Source organism: Telopea speciosissima, chromosome 4, assembly GCF_018873765.1.
Source record: "Telopea speciosissima isolate NSW1024214 ecotype Mountain lineage chromosome 4, Tspe_v1, whole genome shotgun sequence".
NCBI classification, from domain to species: domain Eukaryota; kingdom Viridiplantae; phylum Streptophyta; class Magnoliopsida; order Proteales; family Proteaceae; genus Telopea; species Telopea speciosissima.
Genome location: NC_057919.1, coordinates 18,528,722 through 18,550,968, shown reverse-complemented (window position 1 = coordinate 18,550,968; position 22,247 = coordinate 18,528,722). Strand labels below are relative to the sequence as shown.

Sequence of the window (22,247 nt, the reverse complement as noted above, 5' to 3'; positions counted from 1 at the left end):
ATAGGTAAATCTTAACGTCTCATTGATATTTGTTAATTTAATTAAGAAAAAGAAGGAAAAAATGATAAAAACAAAAGGATAAAGTTCCAGCTACAAGGCTGGCAGCCAAGGAGATGGGATCTTAAAGGGTAGTTTAGAAAATACTAAAACCTAAGAGTGTATTTATGAATCCAAAGGAGAAGTGAATTATTCCATTTCCTTGGTTGCCAGCCTCATTCCTGCTACAAGTGTAGCAACAAATTTTTTTCCTCTTCGTCCACCCATGACCCATCATCCTAGGATTCACAAACTCCTTCAAGGTTTTAGTATGTTCGTAAAATACCCTCTTGATGCCTTTCCCCCCCTTTCCTGTCCCACGGTGAATGAGATCCCACTCATCGTGGGTGGAAGAAACCTTGATCCAAAAAAAAAACATAAATAAAGCACATTGATAAAAAATTTTCTAATTTACAAGGTTCCCTTCATTGATGGAGTATAGTTTCAGGTGAATGAGAGAACTCCTTTGCAATTTGACAATAAAGGAAAAGACATATATGACATATCAGCCCCTCACATCACTGGTGTGCAATTTCATTCTTGAACTAACGTTGTGCACAACTTTTATCATTTTATTTGTGGTTTTTTTGGTAGAAATTTGGAGTCCAGATCTGTTCCCCACTTGGGGACGGTGGGGACCAATCTGAACCCTCCATGGGGCGTGAGTCCCATAGCCCATGGAGGGTTGGGATCTATCCCCACTACTCCTCATGTGAGTAGCTGATCCCAAGGACCTTTATCCCTTGAGGTTCGTTGACTGGTAAGGTTGTGCAGTTCCTCTCATACGGTGGGCTGAAATGATTATTCTACCCCCTAATCGAACACACTATCCGAATGGGGTCCACACCCTTTTATTAAAGACACTAGGAACCGTAACGGGCAGAGGAGCCGCATAAGATAAAAATTCCTGATTCCCAACTCGAAATTTGTGGGGGTAGGGATTTGAAACTTCTAGAACTTTGAATGGTCAAGTAATACACCGGGTTCTCTTAATATGTGTTGAAGAAAGAATCTCTTCTTCCACAACAAGACATTTGGAGGCAGGAGAGCAGGATTCCAGGAGGAGGTGATAATCACTTTCTTTCGTGAACAAGTGCAAATTCGCGCGAGTTATGCATTTCCAATTTTGTGGTTACGATAGTTGAACTTGTTCGTCTTGGACGTTGCCAGTTGCCACCACTGTCCTTGTCGCTTTCATATCCAAATTCGAAAGACGCTTCTTCATCACATTCCATTCCAGAACAAAGACACTCTTCGAGTTTCGAATCCAATCTCTGGAGCTCTCAAACTTACAAGCAAAAAATCCAAAAATTGTTTTGTAGCAGCTGCGGCCTTCGTTGACAATCAGTCTCAGTAGAACGGAAGAAGCAGAAGAAAAAGAAGTGGAAGCTGCCTGAGGAAGGGAGAGAATGCTCATTCTGGTTTCCGTTGGAATTCACAGTAGACGTAAGTAATTGGCTAATGTTGCTGTCAAACCCTAGCTTCCTTCCCTCTCCCTCCATTTCTTCGTATCGTTTCTCTCGCAAGCTATCCCCAAATACTACAGTGCGCTGCCAAGCCGCAGACCTCCCTCTCCGTGGAGGTTCTACCCCTCCTCGTTGGTTCCAAATCTCTGGAGCCGTCGATGTCCCCAATGGCGCAGGTCTCCCTCAGGACTCGGAGGCAAGTGTCGTGGACGGATCGCGAAGGAGAACTGTTATTAGGAATAATACGACGAAAGCGAATGCGAGAGAGAAGCGATGGTCTCGCGACAAGGAAAGCTACCTCGCTGATGATGGCGATGCACTTCCCCTTCCCATGACTTATCCCGACTCCTCTCCTGTCCACCCCGAAGAGATCGATCGTCGTCTTCGTTGTGATCCCGTATCTCAGGTATTTTCTTATCTCTCTCTCTCTCTCTCTCCCCCCCCCCCCCCAAGACTAAATCCAGTCTTCATGAATTACATTAAATTATGACGATAACTATTTGTTTTCTTTGGAGTTTATTAAGCGTCACTTGATTTTGGGTTTAGGACTGTAAAGAAGTGGTTTACGAATGGACTGGAAAGTGTAGAAGTTGCCAAGGTACTGGTTTTTTCAGTTATTACAACAAAAGGGGGAAGGAGATCACTTGCAAATGCATACCTTGCCTCGGAATTGGTACGTACTCTTCTTCCCATGCTTCTTATTTGATCCTGTTGCCTACTGTTTTATGGAATGCGACACGCTCCCCACCCCCACTTTTAATGGCTTAAATTGGTACAAGCAATCGGACTAAACTAGTGAGTTGGACTTATTTGGTTGATTAGCGTGGGCAATCTTTATGTATTGCGCCCGATTTTCTCCACATGTTGATTGAATACAAGCTTGAGGCCTTCTAGAAGATGGACTGAAGTATAATGGGATTGGGGATGACTTGCATTTGAGTGGAAAGTCTCTCTCTCTCTCTCTCATAGTAAATTTTGATCCCCCAACCTCCCCTCCTCCCACACCACTATTGTGGAGGCACATGCAATTAATCATCTAGATTTAGATAGCTTGGACCTTCTTTGGGGTTTATGATGTCCTATGTATGAAGTTGCCAGCTATTGGTTGGTTGGATTTCCACCTGCTGTTAGTATTGTCCACCAATTTCAAATATACTCATCGATTGGCCTTGTTCTGGAAACAGTGCATTACTGTTGATTGTTGTAAATATTCTATTACCTATTTCCTGTTATTTATAGAACTGTAAATGGAATTTTTATCTTGAATGTTGAGATAGAACCCAAACTTGCTTCAAATAAATCTATTGTTGAATCTGATGTAGTCCTCTGACTCCATCATGGTAGCTCATGCAAGTTTTTATCTGTTTATGAAACTAATAAACCTATTGTTGAATCTGTTGCAGTCAATGTTAGATATGACAACCTAACAGGGCTACAAGAATCATATGAGAAAGAATGAGAAAAATAAAATTCATATTGTTCAGTCTTCTATCTGAACTAAAAAAAGGAAACTTATGAGAAATGTACGGTGGTGGGGAGAAAAAGCTCATAGAAATGGGAAATTAGGAGCCCTCCAGAGGAGCAGAGGAAAGAAAATGGATGAGCTGAGGCTATGTGACTGTAGCTGCTCACTGGCATTAAAGGTTGCTTCTTACTTCATCCCAAAGGCTTAGAGGCATTGAGTTATTTTCCTTGGAGTTTAGCTCAAGTTGTGTTTAGGATTTTGCTCATAGCTAACTTTCGAGGGATCTTCGACTTAATATTCTCATATGGATATTACATATAATCTATTTGCGGACTTGTAAGGACAAGCCAAGCAGTTACCTTATGTTGTTGTAATAATACTGTTAGAGTATGTATATAGCGGTTGGAGGTCCATGGACACCTATAGACCTCTATACCGTGGGATGGTGTTTGTCTAAGTACTTTATAGTTTCCTATTGTAATTAGATATGGTTTCCTATTGTGATTAGGATTAGCTAGTCAAGAAGTTTATTTATTTTCTGTTGTGTACTCTCAATCTAGTATAAATAATATTGGCTGGCTGGCGGTAGGATTATTCAACCTATCTCACAGCCTCCTCCATTCTCTCGGTCTCCCATCTTCCTCCTCTCATCTCTCCTTATCTGGTTCTGGTATCTGTGTGTTTTACTTCTGATCCAATTACATGGTATCAGAGTATACTCAATAAACATCCTCTTCAATCGATTGTGGTTTTGAAAGTCTCTTCTTTAGAGGGTTGCAGCACCCTTTGTTGCTAACTATCTTTATCTGGCCCTAGTTGGTGATGATGATAAACTGAGGGCTATTCTTCCAAATCAGCACTTTCTATGGAGTGAAAGATCGATTGCAGTCAAGAGGATTGCAAATTGAAGCTTGTGACTTGGATTCTGGACTTTATTTTCTCCCTATCAAGATATTAAATTACTTCTCATCCAGCCAGTGGATTATTCTTAAAGTTTGAGGGCAGTTTGGCCCTTCTTAAGTTCTTGGAGATCAACTCGATCAGGTTTTGCAGCTGATCAACCTTTCTGATCATGGTTAATTGAGGTTTTCTTTCACTCCAGGTGGTACCCTGTTTTTGGGTTGTTTCTCAGATTTTTTCATTCTGTTTACTTTCTATTTATCCAGCACATATTCTTGATTTTTTAAATTACTTTCTATTTCTCCAGCACATACTCTTGATTTTTTTATGGCATTGATGCTCATGTTTAACAGTACCTCCAATCTTGTTTTGGAGGTTTTCTGGGCTGCTGGTGATTGTTAATTTAAGTACTCAGTCTCAGCTTGCAGTATCCTGTTTTTAGGGCACTTTTTTGTCCTCCTGTTTTTTGCAGTACTTATTATCTGTTCTCAGTTTGAATCTGAGATTTTAGGGTTATATTCCCTAGCTGTTGAGGGTCATTTGATCCTTAATTGGTGGTTTTCTGACACCACCAAGTTGGGGTTGTTTTGATGGATTTCTGGATTTTTGTGCATAATGGCTGATCCCAAATCCACCACTGACCATGGACCTCCAATTGATACATACATACTCTAACAGTTGGGATTCTCAGTTCCTCAACCAATAAAGATGTATTGTGATAATCAAGCTGCAATTTTTATTGCTAGCAGTCTAGTCTTTCATGAGCAGACCAAGCATATTGTGGTTGACTGTCATTTTGAGAAATGCGGTTATGCAGAAGCTTATTTTAATTCCGTTCGTCAACTTGGTGATATGTATACAAAGGCATGAGCGAACTTTTTAAGGGCTCCTCCATTCTGTCTTTATAATCTTTTTAATTTCATCTCATAAATGTGTTTTAAATTCCTGGAGAGACATTTTTCCCTAGTGGTGTATGAAGAATTTCTTGTCTTGTAACATTGTCATCACTTGTCAGAACTTTGCTTGGGTTCAACCCTTATCTTTCGAGAGATGCCACTTGGCATCCTTGAGAGGAGTTGACTCCTGGTTTATTAGCTACTTAGCCCCCCTAAAAGCAAGTAATGTGATGCAATTTCAATTACCCTACAGCTTGTGAAATAATGTAATTGCACATTAATCAAGGGTAATTCATTCAACTTACCCTTATCCTTTATGCTAAACTATGAAAGAATGGTTTATGCAAGTATGCAACAACTACAAACATACCAGTGATTAGGTTTTGCTACTACATGAACTACAAACTGTCTTAATATACAACCAAAGCAAGAGTGAGATAGTTAGGACAGAAGCAGGTTATATGTATCATAATTGTCATGGCATCTAGGGGCGTTTGGACGAGGGGAAAAAAAAGAAGCAAGGCGACACCAACAAGGAGCCCTTCCAGAAAAGGGCGTCTAGACGCCTTGACAAAGATGATATGTATTGATGAGGAGGAAGAAAACAAATGTAACCTTCTTTTCTTTTCGTTTGATTTGGAACGATGAAATTTTAAGGAATGTGAAAAAGAATGTCTGTGAAAGTACAGTGATGAAGGCCAAGCTGCCCCTGGGGTAAGGCTTTCCATCATGTCACACTGAAAGCAAGCACACTGAGAGGAGTGAGAAGTAGAAGAAGAATGAATAGAGTGCAAGCATGGAAAATACCCTTCGGGTCTGCTACTATTACATTCTGTGCATTTTTAGGGCCCCAGGAGGGGGTGGACTAGAGTTGGTCCCAACATTCAGCATTATTATGTGACATACTGCTCTTGGATTCACATTTGCATCTTCATTTTACTGGCAGCCCAAGTTTCACCATCTCACCAAGCAATGGCTCCTACGAAGAAACCTCTCTCTCTCTCTCTCTCTATATATATATATATATATATATATATATATATAGCAAAAAGAATGGAAAGAGAGCAAACACATAAGCAGAGAGAGGTTTGGTCCTGCTTATAGGCTCAAAGGAATGCTCCAATGCACTAAAGTTGATTTTAGTTAAGAAAAAGAGGTATTCTGAGTTTGGAAAGACAGATTGGAGAAAACACTTCCCTCCCTCTTATTCTTATGTGTGGAGAAGGAATAGACCTAAAGGAGGATGGTTGGAAAACAGGCATGCTGAAAAGAACAATAAGCTTTGGCTGGCTTCTAAGCTCTTATTTCTGCTTACTCTTTGGTTAAAATGTATCTAGTCCCCTATTCTCTCTCTTCAGTACAGATGCTTGTTAATTATTAAATGAAAAGGAAAGGAAACAAGATGGTTTTCTCTCCCTGAAAATAGTTTGGTGCAAACAAAATCTTATTTTCTTGGTTAAAACTCTATTGAACATCGCCAGGAAGTAGTCTCGCCAACTGCCAAGTGTAAGTTTATCAGTGAAGGAATATACAAAGAAGATCAATGGATTAATTGTTGGGTTCTTAGTCATTGAAAAATATTGGTTGTGTCTTGCAACAATGTAAGGTTTGAAATTTGGAATCTGGAAAACAACTCTGGCAGGAGATTTTATCAGGTCAATGAAGCATATCAGATGGCCTTGAAGATTGAGTTACAACTCAACACTCATCAACCTAAAGTAGATCATTGTGCCACAGGTTTGGGAGTTTTCCTCGAGGGCTCTGTGTGGTTATCTGGATAGTGGGGGAAAGGGAAAGGAAGTTATCTGGGAGTCTGAGGGAAAGGAAAGTGAAGTAAAGTGATGCAGAAGCCGAAACCATGATTTAATTGGCTGTTCTTTGATTTTCGTTGGAGCCTTTTTACTTTTCTTATGATAGGGTTAAAACAGTCTTTTTATATTTATTTTCTTAAGTTCTCCCTCCACGATTTTAGAGGGATAGGTGTTTTTTTTATTTTATTTGTTTAAGCTTATACTCCTATTTAGAGTATAAGTCTATTATGTTTTATGTTTGTGATTAGGATTCAGATTAGGAATTCCCACTCCTAATCTGACTAGGATTTGCTTTTAGATTGATTATTTGTAAGGCCTTTTGGCCCCCCCCTTTTATTATAAATAGATATTTCGTGAGAGGCGCCCCCACCTAGTATGTCTTAAAATTTTCGTTTCTCTATGCTGCTGCTATGACTGCCGGCTGTTGCTCTTTGCGAGTGTTCCTTGTGGGTAATATCAAGGATCCCCTTGTGAGTAATATCAAGGGCTAGGGCTGGAGGAATCCGGCGACTCCTTGCATCTCGCAGATCGGGAGGTCCATCTTCTCCTTCAATCAAGCTCTTCAAGGTTGCTGCCATTGAAGTTCTGCAATTCCAGTAAGTTTACAAATTTCTACAACTGTATTCTTCCTTTCTTCTTCCTCCATCTAACCTATTCGATTTCCCCGAACCCTAGTTTCTCTAATTACATTCCAGCATTCATCCCTCATCCATATTCATCACAAATTAGACCATAGCCTCCCCATATCAGTTCCTCCACTCGACCCAACCAGCAGCCACAACTGTCCATTAAAATCCCTAATTCCCTCCCTCACCATTAAGACCTAAAATCCTAAAACCTATCTAGACCTAACCAGCCAGCCAAACCTCACCAAACTCCAACCGAATCACCTTCCCCACATTTGTGACACTCGGCCAGAAGCCCTTTACCTGTTTCCCCCTAGAAACCCTAAATCCCTTCATTCCTTTCATTCCCAAAACCCGAAACCCTAACCCTAGAATTCCAAAATTTTAATTTCTTATTCAATCCTAATTAAACCTTTACCATTAGCTTCCTAAAAACCTGCATGTCATTACTACATAAAGCCCTAACTCAAACCCCTAGTTTTAACCCTAATTCTGCCCTAACTTAGCCTATGCTGTCCCAATCGGCCAGCCCTAGTGTGTGACCCCATTCCCTGGCTCTTAGTGGGACTATTCCTACCTAGGACTACATTAATTGGTATCAAAGCTATGGAAGGACATGGCAGCCCTGCTGTGTATCCTACACAACCACCCCCACCCGATTCTCTTGCTGCAATCATGACTATGCTGCAGAAGATCTCCACAGACCAGCAAGCTCTTGGTGATCGAATGACAGTCATGGAACAAAGGCAAGCTGTGCCTATTGTAAACAACCCTCTATACGTAGAGGAGGATAGACTCCAAGTCCGTTCGGAAGTTCATGGAACTCTGGGAAGGGATGAACATCACAGAGATCATCCCAGACGTCACAGGGACCACAGAGATCAGTCTAGACATGACCGAGACTACAGGGATCGACGTAGGTATGACAGAGATGACTACATAGTAGTGCATATAAGCCACTAATATTCTGTACTTTCCAAATGTATGTTTGGTTGACTTTGGAAAATGAAATAAAGAAAACTATTGGAACTGATAAGATGGTGTGACCGTCTGGCCATATCTTACGTGTTATATGATCTATCTGATAGAAGACTCCAATTAACAATGGTTACTGATTATACACAGATTAGTACTCTTGCTATAATTGAAAGAGATTACAGTTCTAATGCAGAAGCGACCTTGAACCGGGGACACCAGCGGGGGATCGATTGCAACAGAATCGATACAATGAAAAGAACAAATTAAAAACTGCAACTCTGTTTTTTGTATTGCTACTTTTTCTGTTCCATATGAAGAAGAAGAAGAAGAAGAAGAAGGATATAGAAGGGGGGGGGGGGATAGGGTTTTGGCTCTCTCAGCCCTAGGGATTTGGCTCTCTCAGGCTTCCATCCTCACATAAGGATAAGAAACTTTGCCAAAGCAACATCAAATCAACTTCATTAAATTGTGGGGTGCCTCTATGGGCAGGTTACAATATATAAATAGACTCAAGGGGATGAGTCAAAAATAGAAAGAAATAAAATAGTAGTCTCTTATATGGCTGAGACTTACTTTACAAGTAATGGGACTAAAATAGAAAGTAACTCAGCTAAGCAACTAAAATAGAAACTCTAATTTAGAAACAAATAACTAACAAAATAGAAACTAGATCTATGCTAAAATAGAAACTAAATTATGACCACATTAGAATAGATCTTCCTCCACTTGATGGGCCCACAAGATCTTCTAAAAATCAATCCCAAACAAGGCAAATTTTGGGTTTGACACCGTTCATGTGAACAGTGTTTTAGTCTTCAACTTGGGTCTTCTAGAAAGATTCCCATCAAGGCAATATGGGTTGTGACATTGTTCACGTGGACAGTAATTCCTGACTCTTCTCTTCTTCATGCTTCGATCTACATCAAGCTGTTAATTGAATGGCACCTTTCCCCCCTTCCCTCCCCCTCCTCCGTTTTGATAGTATAGTGCTTGCTTTCATATTATTTGAGATGGTGTCTATTTGGTATTTTAGTTTGGGAAAGTGGGAAGGCAAGTCACTGATGTAAGTTGGGAATATTCTGCTATGACACAGTGTGATAACAAGAAAAAGGTGTAGCTATTGTATTGCATGAACAGAAATTCTATTTTTTTTTCTTTTATTGCATTTTGTGTATTATTTCATATTTTTTATTATTGTACTTTGGAGTCTTACAATTTTAACAATTTAAGTTTGTTTCACCCCTTAATTATTTTAAAATATATTAAATTTAAAAGGTGTGGGGAGCCAACACCAACATGGTGGGAACTTCTCCCACTCTGTCGTCATCCCATCCTTTGAATGGAGGAGGATTTAATTGTGGCTGTTGTTCTCCAAGTATGTCAACCCCCTTCTTGACTGTTCCTCCAATTGTCGTTCCATCCTCTTTGCTGGAATGCTGGTCACTGGCTGTGAGACCTATTCAACAGTTGTCCCCAGCTTCAGCATTTCTCTGGCTCTCTTGTTTCTTCTTTCTGTGCAGCAATTAGCTGGAAAGTGAAACCTGAAACCCCAGAGAACTTAAACTAACTGATGTTACCTGAAATTTTAACCCTTAAACCCATGAAACCCCAAAGCCCACTTTGAATGTAGGCGGTCATCACTGCTTCTGTACGGTGAACAGAAGTGGTGGTTGCTGCCACCACGAATGTGCTTGTCCTGTATTGGTTTAGGCCATAGTGAACAATGGCCATGATAAGTTACTCTGGAATGGATGGTTGGGATAATGACAGAGTGGGAAGGGCTGCCCGCTATGTTGGTGCTGGTTCTATTCTCCCAATTTTAAATACACTTCGGTGGATATAAAATTGTTGAATGCCTACACCACAGAAGGCAGCACAAGAAGTGTCATAGCAGCATAACTTGTAGCGACTTATGTCTTAGTTTGTTGGTATCCTTCATTTGAATCTTGTTCCTGTGGGAAAGGTTAAGTTAGGCTGAACTGCTTAAACTTTGCTGACGTCAAAAGATTGTGTTGCTATTCTGTATTTTATAGAGATCCACACAATGGGACCATTCCCACCCCAAAAGGAGTCTGGGTGCTTACATAATTGCAACCATGGGAGCATGTAGCAGAATATTTTTGACAGGAGGCCATGGATTGCAAAATAAATCACTTGTTGATATGGGGATACCATGTCTCTACCCATCTGAAATTTACCCCCTCCCGCCTGATTCAGTTTCATGCTTATCAAGCTGACCACCATATTCATTTTTTATTTGATCCATTTGCTTGCCTACTTATCCTATCTTCTCTTTGCTAGTGTCAAAGAGAAGATATCTTTTATGTTGATGAGGGGTTGTCACCAAAAGTTGTGGGTTCTCATCTCCATTGGGGATGGGTTATACCGGCCCTCTAAATAACTGACGCATCGCCTTATAAGGGTAAAAATTGTATGGTTACAAAGTTCTGTTTGTAATCTTCTTGGTTACAAATAGACGCACCCTTGAACTTTTATGCTGTATTTGTTTGCTTTCTTGGGAATATGTCTGAGAAGTGGGTTGGTGAGTTAAGGAAAAGTGTGGGAAGGGGCTTCCTTCACAAGGTTGTTTGTGTGCATATGGAAACACTTTCCTTGAATTTCATTTCCTAGTTGAGTCCCTCCTTTTTCATGGGAAATGTTTTAGCGGATAAACTTTCCCAAGGATGGCTTTTCCCTAGGAAAACAATTAAACACACATTCTACAATTTTTGGGAACAGCTTTCCCTTCCCAAGTTTTCCTGGGAAAGCATCTGAATGCAGCTTTAGTGAAATTCTCTTATGAGAACACTCCATTGTATTTCATGCGGGGAACCCTCTGCTTACTATGGAAATGGATGTGTATAAGTGGGCCCTAGCACATATTCAACTCTTACTATGATACAGAGATCCACAAAATAGGAGGATTCCCACCCCAAAAGGAGTCTGGGTGCTTACATAATAACAACCATTGGAACATGTAGCCGAGTATTTTTGAAAGGAGGCCATGGATTGCGAAAATAAATCACTTGTTGATATGTAGATACCATGTGTCTACCCATCCGAAATCCCCCCCCCATCTGATTAGGTAGGTTTCATAGTTATCAAGCTGACCACCATATTCATTTTTTATTTGACACATTTGCTTGCCTACTTATTCTGTCTATATAGATACTGTTTGTGACTCTATGATATGGGGCAAAACTATGGATGAATGCAATTCCAAAACCACTGTGAATTGTGTTCTAGATGGTTGTTTTAGTGAATAGATGATTCTTTTATGTCCCAACCCCCATTTCTGATATTGGGATTAGTGGATTGCTAATTAATAACAAGATCTTCTTTCCACGTTCTATCAACATGAAGGACCTAACATATGTACTTATTGCTTAAATGAATGCAGGTTATGTTCAGAAAATTACAGCTCGCAAAGACATTGAAGTGATGGAGGACTTGGATAATGGAAAGCCTCCTTGACCACGTGCACAATTATTATCTTCCCTTTATCCATTTGTTTCAATTTTGATGAGCTCCCAATGGTTTTTTGTAATGCAATATGCTTTCTTCCTTCTTTGGTTTTATTGTACTCCATACTAATTATGAAGAGGAGTTTCCATCACAAGGAGGGTGGAAGAGATAAGGGGAATGAATGCATATTCCCTTCTTTATTATAACAGGAATATCTTCCTTTACTTTTTCCCAAAGAATACTTTACTTTGAGATTATATTCTTTTCTTTGCTTCTCTGACCTACTCATCTTTCCTTTTCCATCTCTGAGATTATAATCTTTTGCCACCTAGTTGTAAAAAAGTGATCAAGGAATAGGCATAATGGAGTTAGAATTGATTATTTTCCTCACTTTTGAAGAGAATCTCTCTAGTTCCACGTGCTTATTATAGAATAAGATCCCAAAACATTTTTATTTAAAGGACAAGTACAAGTTGGGAAGTCATAGTTTTCTTGAATTTTCACTCTCTTATCACCAACAGTACGGTTAGAGAATGTCCAGAATAAGCTTCCTTGATTTCCAATATGGCCTTTCAAAGAGGTCGCAACCAAATCTCAACCACTTGGGGTCCTTCAACTGCAGACAATACTCTGGACTGTCATCTTCTTTCGATCCAAATGATGATGAGATGAAGCGAGTTTTTGATAAATTTGATGCCAACAAGGATGGGAAGATCTCTTTGCAGGAGTATTGCTCATTTTTTAAGGCACTGGGGAGGCCAAAGGTGGATCGTGAAGTGGAGAAGATATTTGAGGTTGCTGATTTGGATAGAGATGGTTTCATTGATTTCGAAGAATTCATGGATGTTCAGTGGAAGGGAGGTGGGATACGGACGATGGACATACGCAATGCATTTCGTATGTTTGATTTTGATGGAAAAGGGAAGATAGGTGCAGAGGAAGTACAGAAGATGCTTGGGAAGCTGGGGGAAAGCTGCAGCCACAAGGATTGCATGAAGATGGTGAGAGGAGTTGATGCAAATGGGGATGGCTTTATTGACATGGATGAGTTCATTACCATGATGACACATACCATGAAGCCAATTTGAAATGAACCATTAGTTGTTGACTTCCTTGTAGCATTAGACTAAAACCCATTAATTTCCTCAAACTATTAGTTAGTGTGTTACTGTGTTCCTAAATAGTTAGAGAGGAACAAATCTGTACTAGTGTTTCCACCAAAAGAAGTTTTGAATCTAAGCTGTGGTGGATTGTTGATCAATAGGTGATTTGTGTATTTGAAACTTTGTGGAACCAACCTGATCAATCAAAACTCTGTTATGTGTCTGATGGGGTCCATTCTAGTGTATGGGCACTAGATTGCGTCAGCCTAGTATGAGATAGGTTAAAAGGTTTGATTTAACGCGTTCCATTAGTTCTGGAGCTTTTGGTGTACCGATCAAATATCTAACAAAATTTCAATCAAATGACAGTTAGATATACAAAGAACCCACCCACATCAAAGGATTCACATCCTCCATATGACAAGTTTCTCTATAAATTATAAATGAAATGTAGTAGCTTACTAGCTTCCCCCAACACCCCCAAGTCCCAACCCCTCCTAATATTTGTTCCAAATTGGAGATGTGTAATACATCCCAGTTTTCAATGGTTTAGATCAATTCATGTTTCTCATGGGAGAAAAAATATGTTTCGAGGCTCTCAAAATGAAGGTGCTATTATTATTTTTTGATGGAAAAAAAAGAAATATTATTAAAACTGAACAAAACTAGAAGAGGTTAGACTTGATATAGTTCTGCTAATCAAACCAGGTGAAAGGGATACTAGAGAAGTTATCAGTGGCTTTTGCTAATTCTAAGAAAGATCTAAGAAGATCCCACGGAAGGCTAAGATAGTTTGTTGGTGTAAAGTATGCACATAGGTCTCTATTACAAACCACACTTGATTGATCGGAATTCTTGCTTCTGCTTCCCGTTCATCATGAGTAGAAAGTTCACCTGCATCTGTTAGCTTACTCTGTCTATCTATCAAAATGTTAAAATTCCAACTGATTATTTTAAGGGCTGGTTCATATATGCCTACGCCAATTAAATTAGAGAAATTTATTTTGATATTAGCAGATAATTTCGGGAAAAAAGAGAGTGTGTATTGTGTATAAGTCAAACTAGATGAACCTCTAGTAGGATGGTGAATATTCATATCAGATAACCATTTTAAAACGTCCTGGATTACCAATATAGGGTCAGCCATAGAAATACCTAAAATTATTTTGTTCCTTACATTCCAAATGAAATAGCAAGTTATAATAAAAACAGAGAAGAACCAACTCATAGATTGCTTATCAGATGCATGGGCTTCAAGGATAGAAGCACAGAGGTCAATAAGAGTGGGGGCTGTGAGATGCTTAGTTCTCAGTCCAATAGGATCAGAAACCCAGATACGCTTAGTCCAATCATATGATAGAAAAAGATGCCATATGGATTCATTGACGAAACACAATGTTTTTCAAATCTGATAAAATAGAAGCAATGTTGTTCCAAGTCCACAAGCCTCATTTTGCAATTGTATTGATATAAAAACTAGAGGTCATTGGAAAGTATTTGACTTGTAAAACTTTAGCCCAAATGGAATTAGTTTCTGTAATAAATTTCCATCCCAGTTTTAAGATCAAAACTCTATGATGTACAATTGATTTTCTAATTCCAAAACCACCGACTTTAGGATGTTGACACACTTTGTCCCAACTAATTAAATGACATTTCTTCTTATCACTATTTTTATTATTCCAGAAAACGGTAATAGATAGACTTCAGTTCTTTGCACACTTTTTTGGAGAAAAGAAACCAAGACATTAAATTTGAAGGAGTAAAAGAGAGCACATATTGAATTAACGACAACCAAATTTGACTTCCAGAAAGAAAGTTTATACTTAACCCTATCAACAATAAATTTTAAATCTCTCCATTTAGAACGAAAGTAAAATAGAGCACAGCACAGATTGAATTAACGCACACCGACCTTCCTGAGAAAGAAAATTTGACTTCCATAAAGAAAGTTTATATCTAACCCTATCAACGATAAATTTTAAATCTCTACATTTAGAACGACTTCCACACTTGCACTACAAAATAGAGTCTATTCTACACCCTAGTTCTCTGTAAAGCAAAAGTTTACGCAGTTTTGATTTTTGAGCGTCAGATTCCGGCCGGCCATGGATTCCGTCGAAGCAGATACAAGTAAAATCCGTAGGTCATGTCACGTTGTGGCGATGCCGTATCCTGGTCGAGGCCACGTCAACCCTATGATGAACCTCTGCAAGCTTCTCGCGTCGAGAGGAGAAGGAAGCGGTGATGATATTCTCATCACCTTCGTGGTGACGGAAGAGTGGCTGAGCTTCATTGGATCCGATCCTAAGCCAGCAAACATTCGTTTCCGCTCTATCCCCAACGTCATACCCTCTGAGAAGGGCCGCGCTGGCGATTTCGCCGGATTCATTGAAGCCGTCATGGCAGAGATTGAAAGTCCCTTCGAGCAGCTGCTGGACCAGTGAGAGATAGAATCTCCGGCAACGGCCATCATAGCCTCTACTGACTTGGTTTGGGCCGGAGTAGTAGGGAACAGAAGGAATATTCAGGTACTCCGTCTTCTCGGTGTTCCATCATTTTGACCTCCTTGTCCAAAACGGACATTTCCCTGCCAACTTATCAGGTACGTCGTCCCTGCAAAGCCTTATCTTTAGAAAAATATTTTGCTGGCAGTTGCAGGAACTTCTCCCTTTTTGGAGATTTCTTGGGAAAATCCATTTTTTCTTGCCATCCTGGTGAGATTTCAATTTTACAACATTAAAAAATTGAAATTTCTACCAACAACTGCGTAGCTCAATTGGTGAGCCATGGTGTGCTTCATGCCCAAGCTCACCAAGAGGCTGAACTCGAGACCTCTTGGCTGGCATCTTATCCCCTCCCCGGTTTGATCCCCCTTCTATCAAATATATATGTAAAGCTCCCAATTACCAAATTAAAAAAAAAAGAAAAATTGAAATTTCAAAAAACAGGATTTTTTATCCGTGGAAGGGACAATCAAATGCAAAGAAAATTTTGGAGAAAAGAAAATCGTACCGAATCTTTTATTTTTAATTTTGTAGTAACAACCAAACACAGCCTTAGATTTTAATATTTTTCAAAATACCTAGTAAATGCAGGGTGTTTAAATAATTGTTTGAAAAATTGGGGATAGTATACAAAATGATCATAGTTTAGGGGATGTCCAAGTAATTTTTTAATAAAAAAAAAAAAAACCGTGAAATGAACCCAAGGGCCATTCTATCAGAGCCTTTATCATATCTGATTGACTGATTCTATCACCAAAGCTTGAGACAAGAACGTCATTACCTCTATTCATCTTTTAGTTGGTTCAACTACATCTTCAAGGTAGACTAAGTACCGCTAACCCGAATGAATCGATGACCGGTATTGACAATGGCTATTCTCACTAGCCAGATGTGCTGATGAAAATGTTGACTTCAATGCCCTTATGATTTGCTTCTTCCAAATAGAATCTCTCTTGAGAAATTTATGATAGATCCACTAGATCCATAAACCTTCTTTCCTCTCTGCAAGCCTCCAAAGAAGTTTTAGAAGTACCTGCCTTTTAGAGCAAACACCAACCAAAACATGAAAAAAAATAAAAACAGAGCAAGACGACACAGAGATTTAGCTTGGTTCACATACCAGTATGATGTGCTACATCCATGGGCGAAGACGAAGCTGTTTCATTATGTAAATCGGAGAAAGTTACCATGGAGATCCCTCAAAAACACCTAAAACGGCGTTGCTACTCTCTCCCAAAAAACCCCAAATCTCACTCTCTTTATAGTAAAGCGGGTAAAGAATATAAATACTCTTCCATTGGATCGGACTGTACTTCACCCCCGCACCCCCAACGAGATCAGTGATGGGCTTCGGGCTTGGGCCTTTCGCTATCGGCACAAGCCCTCTGCTACCATCACAGATCTTAGAAAAAGCTCCATTCGAGACACCATCAAAAATGTCGGAGCGGGTTTTTTCCGAAATGGATTCAAGAATTCGAGACATACATAACATTGCCTTGTTCTTATTCTTCACTCTCTTCAGCTCAAGACCACCCTCTTCTTAGGGAGACAGGTAGATCTCTATCCCAACGAATGTGTGAAGAAACTTACTATTATCACTCCTTTTCCACAGAAAATGCACATAAGGGTCTCAATCAGTCTTAATCACACAGCTTGGGAGGTCAAAAATTCCAAACCAATAAAGATATGAAGCTTGCATAAATATACAAGAACAGAGATTTGAGTGTCTATCTTAGTTACCTATTTGGACATAAATCAAGTTTAATGGATTCCTATAAAAAAAGGGGGGAAAAAGTTCTTTGTCTGGGAGTGTGGCCTATGCCAGTACTCCCATGAGTCTATCTCTCTCCTCCCCATGTGAAAAGACACCTCTGCCCACTTGTTTTAATGAGGAGAGAGATAGACACATGGGAGTGCTGAAGAGAGAGAGAAAGAAAAAAAAATAGGGCAACGGAGTGAACTCTCCGTGAATTGATATATACACGTGGCATTAAGAGAGGGTCATTGAAAAGGAGTCCTCTTCAATGTCGTTGGAAAGGATCCGGACTCTGGATTCGATTACTCTACTTCGGATAGAAATCTAACGGTCAATATTGCAGGATTTCAAATTAAAATTAAAACCACATGGGATTTGTTTGAACCACCTTAAACCAAAAACCAAACCCACTTGACCGATTCAAAAATTTCAAAGGAACCAATTTCACTCATCGTTTCCCAAAATTCCCAAAACCCCTTCTTCATCACCTCGTTCCCTTCTCCTCTTCTTCCACTAAGCTGCCGGACTTGGCACAAAAAATAGTGCACATTCCTCTTCTTCCACCAAGCTCCCTTCTCCTCTTTTTCCATGGGTCGATGCCAATGTAAGTCCTAAGAAGACCCTAGTTTTCTTTGGGGGCTATTCTACCTCACCTTTTAGGTAAATTTGATATTCTGAGCAAATAGTAAAAATATAATTCCATGATCATTGTCATTAAAAATAATAAACTAAAAAGGGCCGATACCGATACAATATCAATCTAGATCGGACAGCTTTTTCTCTTAATTTCAATAAAATCAGTTTTATTTATATTTTTACCGTTGATAATACCCATGGATCGATATCAGTTTCAATCAATACCAATACCAATACCAATACCAATACCATTACGGCCAATCCAACACCCATTCCTTGAACCATGTGAATCCTGCATTCCTGCCTACTCGGTGGTCCTCCTTGTCCCATGACCTGTGCAGCTGTGCAGCTGTGCTGCTGTGCTCTGTGTTTAATCATTAAATATTATTGTGTTTCATACTTTCACTTACTCCAATTCGACCAACCAAGTGGTTGATTTGGTAGATTCATCGAAGAATTAGGGTTATTTCGGTCCTTTGGATCTTACCCTTACCCAGTTTCACCACAATAAAGACTCTGTGTTTTCTCGCTTTTAAAACAACAAGGAGAGAGTTTCCGCAGTTTTGATTTTTGAGCGTCAGATTCCTCCGGCCATGGGTTCCGTTGAAGCAGAAACAAGTAAAAACCGTAGGTCATGCCACGTTGTGGCGATGCCATATCCTGGTCGAGGCCACATCAACCCTATGATGAACCTCTGCAACCTTCTCGCGTCGAGAGGAAGAGAAAGCGGCCGTGATGACATTCTCATCACCTTCGTGGTGACGGAAGAGTGGCTGAGTTTCATTGGTTCCGATCCCAAGCCAGCAAACATACAGCTCCGCTCAATCCCTAACGTCATACCATCGGAGAAAGGCCGTGCCGGCAACTTCGCCGGGTTCCTTGAAGACGTTATGACAAAGATGGAAGGTCCCTTCGAGCAGCTGCTGGACCAGCTGGAGGTAGAGACTCCGGCAACGGCTATCATAGCCGATACTTACTTGGTGTGGGTCGTAGGGGTAGGGAACCGAAGGAATATTCCGGTGGCATCACTGTGGCCCATGTCGCCGTCCGTTTTCTCGATGTTCCATCATTTTGATCTCCTTGTCCAAAACGGACATTTCCCTGCCAACTTATCAGGTACGCCGTCCGGCCTTGCACAGCCTTACCACCACACCATTATTCCAATAAACGAGGATTAAAGTATTGTATTCATTCAATTAACGTGGCAGTTACGTATTTACCCAGAAAAAAAAAAATCCTGGCTAAGTACAATTCTTTCCACGTGTTCAGTTGTCAGATTTGTCTGTCTTGTTTGGCTAATCGGTCTGTCTTGTTTGGCTAATCGGAATCTCACGATTGTGACATCAGGAAAGTGGGGGGAAAAAAATAAAAATAAAAATTATGCTGACACTAGAATCATGAATAAATGTGACTATATATTTTTTTAGGGAAAAAGTTCTTTGTCTGGGAGTGTGGCCTACGCCAGCACTCCCATGAGTCTATCTCTCTACTCTTCATGTGAAAAGACACCTCTACCCATTTGTTTTAAGGAGGAGAGAGACAGACACATGGGAGTGTTGGCATAAGCCACACTCTCGGACTGAGAACTGCTTTCCTTTTTTTTTATTAAAAAAATTTAAATTTTATTAGCTTCTAAACTTTTAGATTCTTATATTTACATTTACAATGCTTGGATATTTTAATAGAGTTCGGTTTTGTGCATGTGCACATAACATACATGTGAGAGGCAACCACCTGTCATATTTTTTCTATTTATAAGGGGAGGAGGAGTATTTATGGAAACAAAATTATCATGTGATTGGCTTTGAGATGTACTTGCCCGGCACACCCTCATCCTTTCCATGGGGGTGTGCCGATCATTTTGCGCCCAACTGGTTTTTAAGATAGGGATATAAATTATAAAATGGGAAGTAGTTTTTTGTCCCGAAGTATGGCGTACACCAACGCTCCCATGAATCTATCTCTCTTCTCCCATATGAGAAGACACCTCTGTGCCCCTAGTTTTGAGGAGGAGAGATGTAGACACATGAGAGTGCTAGCATAGGCCACACTCCTGGACAAAATTATTTTTCCTGTATAACATATTCTTTGAGAATAAGTTAAAAATTTTATAAAAAAAACGGTGATAGAGAAAGCCACCTGATTGTGTAGTGCACGGTGCACGGTGCCCCTGCACCTAGACATAGGGGTGTACGAAATGATTGTCGCACCCTGATCATTTCCATCTTTCTAGGGAGTGGAAATGGACTCCACTGTGAACTTCACTAATTTATATACAATTTCTTGTTATTATTCTCCATCTGTTTCATGTTCTTTATGATTACTTGACCTTGGCTTTATGGTGTGCTAGAGAGGGGTGGTGAACACATCGATTACATACCAGGGATCTCTTCTATTTGCTTATCAGACCTGCCAACAATCTTCTATGGGCCAGGTAAAGAAGTGTTGGGTCGCGTCTCGGAAGCCATCTCTTGGGTACCTAAAGCACAATGCCTTCTTTTCACTTCCTTCTACGAGCTCGATTCCCATTCCACAGATGCTTTAAGGGCAGCACTCTCTCTCCCAGTATACCCTATTGGCCCCTCCATACCTCACATGATTGATCACAATACCCTTAACAAAGACTACTATTTCAATTGGTTAGATTCTCAATCTGAAGGATCTGTCTTGTATGTATCATTGGGTAGTTTTCTATCAGTTTCAAGTGATCAGATGGAGGAGATTGCAGCAGGGTTACATGACAGTGGAGTTCCATACTTGTGGATTGCTCGGCAAGACACTTCACACTTACAGAAGGCCAGTGGTGAGAAGGGGATAGTGATACCTTGGTGTGACCAATTGAGGGTACTTTGCCATTCTTCCATAGGAGGGTTTTGGAGTCATTGTGGGTGGAATTCAACCTTAGAAAGTGTGTTTGCAGGTACTCCTATGCTTACTTTTCCTATCTTTTGGGATCAAATGCCCAATAGTAAATTAATTGCAGATGATTTGAGAATTGGATGGAGGGTGAGGGAGGGTGAAAATAAGGTTGTGAAAAGAGAGGACATTGCCAGGACTGTGCAGAGGTTTATGGATAGTAGTGGAGAAGAAACTAAAGAGATGAGAAGAAGAGCCAGAGAACTCCAATGTGTTTGTAAAAATGCCATTGAGAAGGGTGGATCTTCTGAGACTAATTTGGATGCTTTTGTTAGGGACATTCTTCAATATCCCTAATATGATTGTAGGTTTTAAATTATATCAATTTAGCTCTCTATAATAAGAACTTACGGATACTCGGTAATTAGGACTGTCATGAGATGGTTGACTGATCTTAACATTTACCCCCTGATCAAACCCCACCCAAGGACCACAACTTCCAATGCACACACACTGTCACGAACACTTTATTACCTGCTAAAGTTAATCTCCAATTCCCTGGTTTACTAATCGCAAGAATTTTTGAACCCGAACTTAATCTAGCTCAGTGGACTTTTTACATTTTGTTAGATGCACATCATATGCTAACAGATGCAGGTAGATTACAGACTACTGATGTCACAGAAGCAGAACTTTTTGGGCTCTTTCAAAGATGGCAAGCAGCGATGCAGGAAAATATTCACCTGATGAGCCTTTGGACCACCAACAAGACAATCTATGACATGCTTAAAATATCCATTCTCAGTCCCCATCTCCTGGACATCCATTAGTATCTACAGTGAATTCCTGGAACAGTCTCAGAACTTTGCTAGTTTAGGTCTTTTTCAACTATACTCCTAACTCTCAAAACGATGGTAACATAGGACTGTAGACTCTCTACGTTATATATATATCCCTTTTTTCATAAAAAAAAAAAAAGAACTTACGGATAAAGCTAGCTAAATTGAGTTTCTTATTCATTTTTTTTAAGGGAAAAAAATATAATAATAAAAAACGAATGTCTATTTTGGGGAATAAGATAGACTTAGGTGGTTTAGTAGATCGTTCCCTTGAAAAATTATATATGTGGATTGCAACTTATTAGTGGTCGTCATTTTTTTGAGAGGCAATTTTCGTGCATGGCTGCATAAGGTGGAGAAGGGTTACGATGCGTCAAATAAGGGGGGAATTTGGTCATTTTGACCCACTATTGTGAGAGAGGGCACAATCGTGCATATAATTTTATTTTATTTTTAAGAAAGGTTATCTGAACATGATGTGTTTTTTGGAGACAGTTTTCATGCATGGCCATATAAGGTGGAGAAGAGTGTTACGATGCGTCAAATAAAGGGGGCATTTGGTCATTTCGACCCTCTATTGTGACGGAAAATTATCCGCTCCATTTCCCCAAATGCCTCTAATAGGGCAGGGGTTGGACCCCACCCGGGTAGTGTGGTCGGGCAGGGGTAGGGCGATCATTTTCGCCCTCCTATTTGAGGAACTTGAGGAAATAGACCTGCCTGGTAAATGGAGCAGATAATAAGGGGGGCACGATCGTGCACAGAACTCCCCCTCCCCTCCTTTTTTAATTTTTTTTAATTTTTATTATTTTATAAAGAAAAGGTAATTTGAACATGAGGCGTCCGTGTTTCCTACATCTATACACATGAATATTTTTTAGGGGGAAATATAGAGAAACCCCCTCAA

General features: G+C 39.9%; 3 protein-coding genes across 5 annotated transcripts; all 3 read left to right on the top strand.

Moving 5' to 3' along the window:
- Positions 1–1,401: 1,401 nt before the first annotated feature.
- Positions 1,402–11,934, top strand: LOC122660314 (protein disulfide-isomerase SCO2). Its single transcript, XM_043855562.1, has 3 exons — positions 1,402–1,908; positions 2,049–2,175; positions 11,579–11,934. The coding sequence occupies exons 1-3, from the start codon at positions 1,498–1,500 to the stop codon at positions 11,650–11,652; spliced, it is 612 nt and encodes a 203-aa protein (XP_043711497.1). The 5' UTR covers positions 1,402–1,497; the 3' UTR covers positions 11,653–11,934.
- Positions 11,935–11,964: 30 nt separating this feature from the next.
- Positions 11,965–12,804, top strand: LOC122660315 (calmodulin-like protein 30). Its single transcript, XM_043855563.1, has one exon. The coding sequence runs from the start codon at positions 12,177–12,179 to the stop codon at positions 12,729–12,731; it is 555 nt and encodes a 184-aa protein (XP_043711498.1). The 5' UTR covers positions 11,965–12,176; the 3' UTR covers positions 12,732–12,804.
- A 2,015-nt stretch (positions 12,805–14,819) lies between these two features.
- Positions 14,820–20,911, top strand: LOC122657487 (UDP-glycosyltransferase 87A1-like). 3 transcript variants are annotated; one of them, XM_043852202.1, is made up of 3 exons: positions 14,820–14,980; positions 18,359–18,761; positions 19,996–20,911. In XM_043852202.1, exons 1-3 carry the CDS (start codon positions 14,855–14,857, stop codon positions 20,856–20,858), a joined length of 1,392 nt encoding a protein of 463 aa, XP_043708137.1. In that variant the 5' UTR covers positions 14,820–14,854; the 3' UTR covers positions 20,859–20,911. The 3 variants fall into 3 exon arrangements, with proteins under 3 accessions (XP_043708137.1, XP_043708140.1, XP_043708139.1); XM_043852205.1 differs by having other exon boundaries at positions 14,820–15,110; positions 18,498–18,761; XM_043852204.1 differs by lacking the exon at positions 14,820–14,980 and having other exon boundaries at positions 18,210–18,761.
- The last annotated feature ends 1,336 nt before the right edge of the window (positions 20,912–22,247 follow it).